Here is an 11,578-nt window from a genome sequence, read left to right as displayed (position 1 = left end):
GACCACGTCATGGGAGTCGCCATCATTACCCTACCCCAAGCTGGCTCAGGCTACGGGGAACAAGACCGACGTCCCATATGGCTCGCTCCGCTAAACAAGTAATGATGGCGCCCCGCACGCTCTATGACGACGGCGGCTCTCAGCCCCCTTACGGAAGCAAGAAGACGTCAGCAAGGACTCGACAGCCCCGATAGCTGTCCTTCCGCCAGGCTCCAACGCTCCTCCGACGGCCACGACACCACACGAACCGGGTGCCAAAACCTCTCTGGCTGCCACGATGGCATGTACTTAGGGCGCTAGCTCTCCTCCGCTAGACACGTTAGCACACTGCTACACCCCCCATTGTACACCTGGATCCTTTCCTTACGCCTATAAAAGGAAGGTCCAGGGCCCTCTTACAGAGGGTTGGCTGCGCGGAGAAGGACGGGACAGCGCTCGCGCCGGGCCGCTCGCTCCCTCCCGCGTGGACGCTTGTAACCCCCTACTGCAAGCGCACCCGACCTGGGCGCGGGACAAACACGAAGGCCGCGGGTTTCACCTCTCACGCCTGTCTCCCTCCGGCTCCTCTTCCCCCTTCGCGCTCCGTCTCGCGCCGACCCATCTGGGCTGGGGCACGCGGCGATAATTTACTCGTCGGCCCAGGGACCCCCGGGTTCGAAACGCCGACAGTGTGCGGGCGATCAGGTTTTTGGGGAGCATACTCGCGACTGCTCGCTACGTCCGCCCGACCAACGCTGATCTAGTTCTTCCTCATCGGACGACGTTCGTGGGACCGCACTGCGTACATCTGCCTGCATCGACTGCGTACGACTATATCGAACATACGCACGAGATGTCTCGTGTGAATAGAGCCACTGATGCCTTGAGCATCGGTCCCTCTGTGGGGCACACTCTGTTCTCGTATTTGTGCATATTTTACCGTTGTTTACTGTTTATATGAGTAGTGATATACACATGTATATACATGTCGTTACATACATCACTCTATGGTTTCTGGATTAAATTAAAACTGAAAATGGCTATTTTGTCTAACATGGACTGATTAGAACACATCATCATATAACTAAAGTCGGTCGGCACATATCGTTTTGAATCAGCAATGATCAAACCGTTCGCCATATCGATAGGGGCCATGATCAGTATCAACCGGCGTTAGAGTTATGCTGGTTGGTACCGACTACCCAACTGTGACACCCGCTTAAATTCGCCGCTCCTGAAGCTATAGCACCGCGCACATGCATAGGAAAAAGAGGAGCCGCACTGTGGCCTTTGGAATCCTGGAAGGAGCAGAGAAATTTCGTTCTCGTGTTTACCTGTAGCTGCCTCTACTAATAGATGCAACAAGCCCATAACTCAGGAACAGTGGAGATCGAGATGCTTTGGCTTGGATTAATGTCTGCCTAGCTAGACAGATATTTTTCTTCTTTTCTTCTGGTCCCAAAAGCATTTGGCGACGCTGCATCTGGTTCAGACAACTTTACGTACGTGGTCGACCAAATTAACAGCCCACTGACATCGTTTGGTTCGTACAAATTAAGGGAAGAAGAACGTGGTCACATGCTGGCGAGCTTAGCTATTTCCTCGATGCATCGTCGTCGTCGTCGTCGTGGAGTCTGACCAGAACAGCCGCCACAAGCCCTTCTCAACTCAAGTCTCATCTCATCATCTCCCACCTACCTAAACTAACAGCCCACGGCCAACTTGCAGGACGCATGGGCGCATGGCATGTGGCGGCATATAAATGGAGGCAGCCGAGCGCGCAAGGTCTCCACACGCCTCTCTTGCTCACCATTCTCTTCTAACCAGCCAAGCCAAGGCGCATCTAGCGAGCTGAGCAGCAATGGCGGCTGCTACTTCTTCTAGGCGCCCTGCAGCTGCTCTGCTGGTCCTGGCAGCAGCCGTCGTGGCCCTGGCGGCCGAGGGGGCCAGGTACCCGCCGCTGGCGCCGGGCCTGTCGTTCGACTTCTACAAGAAGAGCTGCCCCAAGGCGGAGTCCATCGTGCGGGAGTTCCTGGCGTCGGCGGTCCGGCAGAACGTGGGGCTCGCCGCGGCGCTGATCCGGCTCCACTTCCACGACTGCTTCGTGCAGGGCTGCGACGCCTCCATCCTGCTGGACGCCACGCCCACCCAGCCCAGCGAGCAGCAGTCGCCGCCCAACCTCACGCTCCGCCCCGCCGCGTTCAAGGCCGTCAACGACATCCGCGCCCGCCTCGACCAGGCCTGCGGCCGCGTCGTCTCCTGCGCCGACATCGTCGCGCTCGCCGCACGTGAATCCGTCGCCCTGGTACATACAGTATACTATATACTGAACTGAATAATTAGTTAGTTGCCTTACCTGATCAGTCATCACCATGCATGAGCTGCTGCATGCAGGGTGGCGGCCCGGCGTACAAGTTGCCACTGGGCAGGCGCGACGGGCTGGCGCCGGCATCGAACGCCGCCGTCCTAGCGGCGCTCCCACCGCCGACGTCCAAGGTGCCGACGCTGCTGTCCTTCCTGGCGAAGATCAACCTGGACGTGACGGACCTGGTGGCGCTGTCGGGCGGGCACACGGTGGGCATCGCGCACTGCGGCTCCTTCGACAACCGGCTGTTCCCGACGCAGGACCCGACGCTGAACAAGTTCTTCGCGGGGCAGCTGTACCGGACCTGCCCGACCAACGCGACGGTGAACACGACGGCCAACGACGTCCGCACGCCCAACGCCTTCGACAACAAGTACTACGTGGACCTGCTCAACCGGGAGGGCCTCTTCACGTCGGACCAGGACCTGCTGACCAACGCTACCACGCGCCCCATCGTCACGCGCTTCGCCGTCGACCAGGACGCCTTCTTCCACCAGTTCGTCTACTCCTACGTCAAGATGGGGCAGGTCAACGTGCTCACGGGCTCCCAGGGACAGGTCCGCGCCAACTGCTCCGCGCGCAACGGCGCCGCTGCTGGTGACAGTGACCTGCCGTGGTCGTCCGTCGTCATCGAGACCGTCGCGGACGCCGCCGGTAGCCTCGTGCTCTAGATAATAAGCAAATAAGCAGTTTGAAGCTTGCTTCGCATGCATGTTGCAACAAATAAGCAGCTAGTAGCGATCGATCGATTGGAAATAAAGCAGCTAGTAGCGATCGTTATTACAGAAACGACGACGACGTCGATGGCAATGGCAGCATGCTCTGCAGGGAGAGCGCGGGCACGGGCATCGATGGCAATGGCACCAGTAGATGATCCCTGTCCGCGCGGGCTCAGCCGACCAATCGATGTCAACCGCGGCAGCAGTAGCATAGCTAAGGCATCCGCCGCCGCACGCCGACTCGGCCACGTGATCGCTGTCGGACTGGAACACGATCCAGCCTCGCTCGCTCCATCGTCTAATAAGAGGGTGGCGGCGGCGAATATGGGAATTGGACCTTCGGGGGGAGAAAATATATCTTGGATGCCCGTCAAGACATCTTTCAATGGTTTCCACAGAAATAATTTAAAGGTGGCTGACTAATGTCAGCCGCGAGTCTCCCGGGTCTGAACCTAGCTAGGTTTGAACCCCTTGCCGCAAGGAATCCTCTAAATTGTATACTCTAAAAGAATATTTGTATGTTCTCTAAAATTATATCCTCTATAACATAATAACTATATAAATATAATATATTCTCTCTTAATAAACATGAATCGTACTGCTCCGTGCCGGACGGTCGTTTTGCTGCTGCTTTGCTTGTAGGTGGTTGTCGTTTAGGAAATCTTCGGCCGGGTGGCGGAATGCACCCGTCCCAATCCTAAGATGAGGAGGAGCCTAACCGTTTTGCTTGTTAGATGGAAAATGGGAAGAACGTAAGAACACACAAGAGTTTAGAGTGGTTTAGGCCGCCGGAGCGTAACACCCTACTCCACTGTGTAATGTATTGAGCTTGTATGAACTTGAGAGTCTGAGCTAGGTCTAAGTGTGCTTGAGTCTGTTTGTGTGTCTCCCATTTGCAACGTTGCATGCCTCCCCTTTTATAGCTCAAGGGGGGCGCGTACAAGGGCGCTGAGCCCCGACATGTGGGCTCATGAATATAATAGATGTAATACTTGGAGTTGCTGGAGCAATCTTCTTGCACCCTGACATCCGCGATCTGCGTGGTATTGGCGTGCAGGGGAAGCTTCCCTGGCAACGCATAAGTGATGATGGACACAGTGCAACCTACAGCACAAGTGTACTGTTTGGCAATGGACTGGACAGGCACGTCGCCTGCAGGATGGCTGGACGCCGTCTGCCCACTGAGTGGACAGGTCACAATAAATGCTGAGGCGGCACATCGCCTGTCAGTAAGGTGGACAGGCGGCGCGTCCTCTCCGCAATAAATGCAGAGACCGCACGGCCCAGAGGCCTTACGTCAGGCTCCGCCCGCTGGCTTACGTCACGGGCAACAAGCCACGTGGCAGCATCGGGTCTCCGCCTGAGCGGGGAGCGCAAGCGCATAGGATAAAGCCTGGACACGTGTCAGTACCGGACCCTTGCTTAGGCCAGGGCACCCCCTGTTCCGGGACCTTGTTATGGGTGGCCCGGTCCTTACTCGGAGGGATCCGGACCCCATCCTAGGGACCCAACATGCTTACTTGGGGGTCCCGGACCGTATTCGGGGGTCCGGGCTGTGCGTACAGGAGTCCGGTGCTTCCTCGTGGAAGTCCGGTCCGACTGATTGCATCCTAGGATATATCATCTCTTCTGGCCACGTGGCGCCCCTGGAGTCGTCCACGCGGTGGGGTCGGGTGCTATTTATCGCGCGGCTAGAGATTATCACACGGGCACCGTGCCTTCATACCGTAGTAAGGGGTACCCCTAATTCAGGGTACCGACAGTGGCCCCCGGGCCCGCCTCAGGGGAGGGAACGAGCCTGCATGTGGGGCCAAAGTTTGATTGGCGATTGGCACGCTGCATCCGCGCGCTTGCTGTCGTAATTACTGCCTGCTCGCGCCAACTGTCACGCTTCTCCCCGCGGCTGACTGACCCGTGACTTTCGTACTTGATGGTTCCACTGGGTCACGCGCGGAGCGCCTCGATACTGCTGCATTAGTTTTAAAAATTCATCTTCTTAGTCATCTGTGGCGGCCCCGAGGAGGCGCGGTACTGGCGCGAGCGGCGGTGCGACTTCTTTGCACCCAGGAACCGGCGCCCAAGGAAGATGACTCATGGACCCAGGCCCATGTGCCAGGGACTGGGCTGTTGGTTTTAGCGGAGGCGAAGAGGCGCACTACCGTTGGCGAAGGCGCGCTCTTCACGCGTCGGTTCGCTTTCTCCGCACACAGAAACCGGCGCGCCAGGTGCATGACATGTGGGCCTGGGCCCCCATGCCAGAGGTTGGACCGCTGGTTGCAGCGAAGACGAGGGGGCGCACTACCGCGGGGCGGTAGCACGCTCCTTGTGCGGCGGTTCGCCTTCTTGACTGTTGGCCGCAGCGAAGATGAAGGGGGCGCACTACCGCGGGGCGGTAGCACGCTCCTTGTGCGGCGGTTCACCTTCTTGACCGTTGGTCGCAGCGAAGATGAAGGGGCGCACTACCGCGGGGCGGTAGCACGCTCCTTGTGTGGTGGTTTGCCTTCTTGACCTTTCACTACAAGAAACTAATAAATGTTCGTGGGTTAACTTAAGAACGTGGGTACCGACGTTCTTAATTGAGTTAAGTTCATGGGTTTGTTGAAAAACGTGAGTACCCACGTTCTTAATTTAAATTCGTGCGCCATAGATAAAACCGTCGAACTTATAGTATTAGGAACGTGGGTACCCACGTTCTTAATTTAAGTTCGTGGGCCACGTCGACACCGTCGAACTTAACCCAAACTAAATCCCTAGCGACCCACGCGTCTATCTTCTATCCCGCCTACGCGCGCGCCGCCGGTCCCTGCTCCTCCACAGCGTCGCCGCCAGCCCACGCTCCCGCCGCCACCGCTCCTCCACCGCGCCCGCCGCCAGCCGCTCCTCCACCGCGCCCGCCGCTAGCCCGCTCCTCCACCGCGCCCCCACTCCTCCACCTCCACCTCCACCACGCGCGTCCGCCAGACCGCGTGCCGCCACCTCCACCCTAGCTGCGGTTCCTCCTCCAGATCCCGGCGGCCCGGCCCCATGGCCGCCCTCGTTTCTAGCTCCAGCTTCTCCGCTCTCTAGCTCCGGATCGCACGCGCACGTAAAGACACGGAGCCCGCAGCCAAGGATGCCGCAGCCGCTGTGCCGGACTCGTGGGAGACGGCCGACATAGACGGGCCCTTGAGCCGGCTCATCCTCTCCGCGCGACGCATGTCGTCTTCGCCGGACTTCGCTGACGGCCAGGACCCGCCCCAGCCGCCGCCCACACTGCAGCCGCAGGGCGCTCCTTCGGCTCCCTCAGATGTGTGCGAGGGCCTGGTAGCCCAGGTCGATCAGTTCCTACGAGAGGCCCTCGAGAAGCCAAGGGAGAGGCTTTCTGGTAAAATTAACGCCTCCTCCGCAGTTAGTTTACCATTCCATTTGTTTGTTATGTGATTCTACTAACTTGATTGGGCGACAAAAAGGTTAGCTTAGAATTCGTGCAGAGTGTTCCTTGCTTGTTTTGAGATGTGCCCAGGCGGCTAGCTGCTTTATTCATAGGGTACATGTATTCTTGGTCTTACTTATATACTGTGTGGTATTTTTATGTACTTCATCCCTTATGGCTTGCTACTATAGTGAGGTATCTGGAAAATGTGACTGGTGTTTTCCATACAATTTATGTCCTTTTCATTTGTGCAAACATGCTGGTCCCATAGGATAAGAGATTTTGTACAACCATCAGATAGTAAAACCCCGTTCGAAAAATTATGAATTGCAAGTGTTTGTTCCAAGCAGCTTGTGCATCTGATGGTCGCGTGGTTCTACTATTTAACCCAATTATCACCAACTGGAACTTTACATTTTACTGTTCCATTGCCTAATGCTTTAATATTAATCGACAAAATACGCCTAGTCCTTGTATTTGACTCCAGTCTATTCCTTTCTGCAGTGCTAAGAATGGAGCAAGAAATTTTGAAGTTCATTCATGACCCTAGTCGTACAGAGTATGAATTCAATGGCCTTCCAACTTCGTATCTGCGTCTTGCTGCACATCGCCTGGCGCAACATTACTTCCTGCAGTCCATTGCCATACCAGACAACAGTTTGCCTGATGGAACTGGTTCACGTATCATCCTTCGTAAGACAACATTCGACTGTCGACTGCCTGCTGTCCGCCTTGCAGATATTCCAGTTAATCTGCCACAAGAAGACATCTCTGTGGCGAAAGTAGCTATTAAGCAGAGACCTCAAAAGAATTTCCATGGCATGAACAGCTCAAGTGCTCACTCTTCTAGAGACAACCTCCAAAAAAGCGTCGAAGAAAGAAAATAGGAATACAACAAGGCACGAGCGCGGATATTTAACAACAGAATAGGATAGGTCCACTTCCTTGGAGTTGAACCCAAGCAATAGAATAGGTCAAGGGGCCGAAATTACTCTTGAGAGGAGCCTGACTACCACTTCAGCTAGCAGCAGGTCAAATAGAATCAAGATTGATAAGGAGCATGCAGTCAATAGAAACAAGCAGAACAATAGGTTTGCAATTTTCAGAGATCGTGAGCCAGAGCGCAAGGATCCTGATTATGACAGAAGCTATGACAGGTCAGTTTCTTTTGTCGTAACACATCTCTTTGATGCTAAACTCTTAGCGCACCGTAGACAGGAAAGCTTTTATGGCTATTTTTACCATGCTTCTGCTCTGTAGTTTCTTATGCATTGTATGAAGTTCTTCATTTGACTATCGTCCAAAACTTTTCAAGTCAACTGCAAAATATCAGTTTGATTGCTAATGATGGGATCCTAGTGAAGCATGTCAATAAGAGGATTCTTTCTTTTTATAGGAAACACTAAATCTTGTGATGTACTCCCTCTGTTCCTAAGTCTCCAGCGTATTAGTCATCTGCACAGTGACCAAGGAGCGCCGATATGCTTTTACTCGCAGTCTTCTTAGCCGTGCACTTTCGAATAAATCTGCAATTTTGGATCGTATCAGAGATGCAGTGTTTGAGAAAGTGAGTTTATTTCCTGAATTTTATATTTCCACCAAATGTCATTGATTAGCATTGTTCTCATGGGTCTCGGGAAAAGAGAAAACCAGGTTGATTAGCTATATTCCCTCAAACTACATTTATTTATGGGTCTATTAGTAGGTACACACATTAATAACTGATTTTAATCTCTGTATAGGTTTATGTTATCGATTTTGGACTTGCAAAGAAGTACAGAGATACATCAACACACCAACACATTCCATACAGGTAAGCATGCTGTGTGTGTGAAATTTGAATGAAATTGATGTGCAACGTCTTGTTTATTTCTGCCTTTACCGTAAAATAAATGTACTTGGTCCGTAGTGTCACCAACAATATATTCTACTTCTGTAATTTCTGATGCTGCCACACCAGGTCCATAATTATATTATGCCCATGTTTGATATTGTTCCATGTACCACTAGAAATTCAAATATCTGGAAAATGTTCTCTTAGCATGATTTGAGACAGCACCTCGATTTAAAATATCTGAACCTTCAGTGTTGTCCATGTAATTGTAGAGAGAACAAGAACTTGACTGGAACAACAAGATATGCAAGTGTAAATACCCACCTTGGAATTGGTAGGTTTAATTCAATTGGTGGTAGCTAGTTTCCAGGCATGCTGTTTCTGGATTCCTGAAAAACTTCTCTTACCTTTCCATGACATTTCATTTCTATATTATAATTGATGTCTTCTCGCAGAACAAAGCCAGAGGGATGACATGGAATCTCTTGGATATGTACTGATGTACTTCTTGCGAGGAAGGTTGTTTACTGTAACATGATTCACCATTTCACCTCTCATTTTCTGATATGTCTGGGTTAATACATGGTTTGCCTACTGTCAGCCTTCCATGGCAGGGCTTGAAAGCTGGGAACAAAAAACAAAAGTATGAAAAGATTAGCGAAAGGAAAATTGCATTTAATACACCCAATATTCGGGAAGGTTGGTTTAATACACCCAATATTTCATTTAATGATAAACCATGTATGCATTTCTCAGTGTAGCAAAAATGCTAAATCGGAATTATGTTATCCATTGGGCAGGTTTTCAGTTTGATTATGTTTTTAACTGGACCATTCTAAAGTACCAACAGGCACAGATGACCACTGCTCCACCTCGTGCAATTGTCTGTACAAGGAATAAACTTACCCTCCTAACTTTCTTTAATTGCGCACACGTGGATATTTTTTCCTGACTACACTTGTGCCTTCTTATTTAGGCTCCAGCAGTAGGACAAAGCTCTAGGATGGCTCCTGTGGCTCAAGGACGAGAAGCTGCTCGTGTACGATTACTACAGCCGGGGAAGCGTGTCCAACATGCTCCATGGTATGATCCACGCTGACATCTCTCCTTCGTCCTGTCACTCTCATAAGTTCAATGCTCAATTTGGAATTCTCAATTTGCAATGGGCGTCATAATAACTACCCATGTCTGTTTGGGATTACAATCGTCATAATAACTACCCATGTTTGCAAAAGGCTACCAAGTGTGGAAAAGGTCCTTGTTTCTTCCCTGCTTCTGTCTAGGTTCACATTTTAATCTTCTGATGACTGTAGCATTTTAATCTTCTGATGACGTGGTCTGCTGCAGTGCTGCCGCTTCTCTATGTCCAGCCGACGTCTGCTGTAGTGCTGCCGCTTCTCTATGTCCAGCCGACGTCTGCTGTAGTGCTGCTGCTTCTCTGTGTCCAGACTTATGTGAATTTGTGAACTTATGTATTTGGACTTGTGTGAATTTGTGAACTTATGTATTTGGACTTGTGTGAATTTGTGATATGTATATATATCCATGTGTTTGAAATCTGTATTGTATGTGATATTCTGTGTTGCATGATATGTTATTATGTGTGTCTAATTTTTTATTTCTGTATTTTTTATTTTTTTCTGGAAAAGGGTTAAGAACGTGGGTACCCACGTTCTTAAGGTTAAGAACGTGGGTACCGTCGAACTTAATGGGCAGCCCTTGCCGGCCCACGTAGGACCCATAAATTCGACGGCCACGTGGCCCCGTCGAACTTAAGGTTAAGAACGTGGGTGCCGTCGAACTTATGGGAAAAAATTCGACGGCCCCCGTCGAACTTAAAAACCCACGTTCTTAACCTTAAGTTCGACGGTACCCACGTTCTTAATGTTAAGTTCGACGGTACCCACGTTCTTAACCTTAAGAACGTGGGGGCCGTCGAACTTACTTCTTTAAGTTCGTCCAAAAATCGCCGTCGGCTATATTCGTGGGTAAACCCACGTTCTTATGGTAAGTTCGACGGCCTATTACATTAAGTTCGACGGTTTTTCACCCACGTTCTTTAACCAGTTTCTTGTAGTGTTTGGTCGCAGCGAAGATGAAGGGGCGCACTACCGCTAGGCGGTGGCATGCTCCTTGTGCGACGATTCTCCTTCTTCGTGCTTCGGGCCAGCAGTATGACATGTGAGGCCTGGCCCCCGTGTCATAGGATGGGAACCCTGGTGCGTATCGGGGGAGACTTTGCCCGTGACGCTTCGGGGCGCGAGTAGGGAAATCTGCCTTTAAAAAGGGGTTCATCCCTCGAGTAGCAGCCATGCCTTGCTTCACTCCCACTCGCGGTGCCCTTTCGCCTTCGAGCTCTCTGCGCCCCTTTGCCTCCAAGGTTTCTGCTTTGTGTCGCCATAGTTTACCATGGCCTTGTAAGTTCTTCTCGAGCATGCCCAGACTGAGTGGGTGCTCGACATGGTGTGCCGCCTACTTGGATGGGATGCGCCGGCGTTCGACGGAAGGATTTGCGTCGGCGCCATCCTCCCCGGCGAACTTGCCGCCAGAGAGTTCGTGCTCTTTGTCCTCCCCAGCGGGTTGGTTCTGTCGGTCTTGTCTTTCCTCTGATGGAGGTGTGCGGCCTTGTGGGAGCGGCGCTCTTCCACCGGTGTTTGGCTTTAAGGATGTTCATCAGCCTCGCGGTGGTGGAGAGCGAGCTGAGCCGCGGCTCCGCCTCCCACATGGGCTGGTGACCCGCCTCTTCCTCCAGCATTTGGAGGAAAAGGATGATCACCAGCCTTGTGAAGGAGGCGAACTTTGGCTACGCGGTCCCGACCAGACCGCAAGCATCGCCTGCCGCCGTGCTCCTAGCTCCATGGCTTGGATGGTCTTGTCCTCACCCCCGTAGGAGGGCGGGGGCGAGGGCCTCTTTGCCATGGCGCACGTGCTAAGGTGGCCACCGTCGCTGGCAAGTCACCGGCACAGAGGTGGTCGCCTCCGCAGGCGAGCCGCTTGGAGCAGAGGTGGCCGCCGCCGCTGGTGAGCCGTTGGTGCAGAGGTGGTCGCCTCCGCTGGCGAGTCGTCGGTGCAGAGGTGGCCACCGCCGCTGGTGAGGCTGCCCGGTGCAGAGGTGGTCGCCGCCGTTGGCAAGCCGCTCGGAGCTAGCTACCCACACGACCCTACTAGTGTGGAGGTAGTTCATACCTATAGAGTAGAGATGGAGCTAGGACTCCGCTTGAAGGCGGATGTAATACTTTTGCTTTTTGTAAGGTACTTTTGAGTACTAT

At 52.6% G+C, this 11,578-nt stretch overlaps 1 protein-coding gene and 2 pseudogenes across 1 annotated transcript; all 3 read left to right on the top strand.

The window, feature by feature from the left end:
• The first annotated feature begins 1,791 nt into the window (after positions 1–1,791).
• Positions 1,792–3,130, top strand: LOC100192761 (uncharacterized). Its single transcript, NM_001137958.1, is given in 2 exon segments — positions 1,792–2,284; positions 2,374–3,130. Coding segments are annotated over 2 exon segments (1,086 nt in total). The 5' UTR covers positions 1,792–1,840; the 3' UTR covers positions 3,016–3,130.
• Positions 3,131–5,315: 2,185 nt separating this feature from the next.
• Positions 5,316–7,981, top strand: LOC103652258 (R3H domain-containing protein 2-like; annotated as a pseudogene).
• A 120-nt stretch (positions 7,982–8,101) lies between these two features.
• LOC103652257 (casein kinase 1-like protein 1) lies at positions 8,102–10,919 on the top strand (annotated as a pseudogene).
• The last annotated feature ends 659 nt before the right edge of the window (positions 10,920–11,578 follow it).

This window comes from Zea mays, chromosome 3 (assembly GCF_902167145.1).
Source record: "Zea mays cultivar B73 chromosome 3, Zm-B73-REFERENCE-NAM-5.0, whole genome shotgun sequence".
Classification (NCBI taxonomy): domain Eukaryota; kingdom Viridiplantae; phylum Streptophyta; class Magnoliopsida; order Poales; family Poaceae; genus Zea; species Zea mays.
This window is presented reverse-complemented; position numbering and strand designations above follow the sequence as displayed.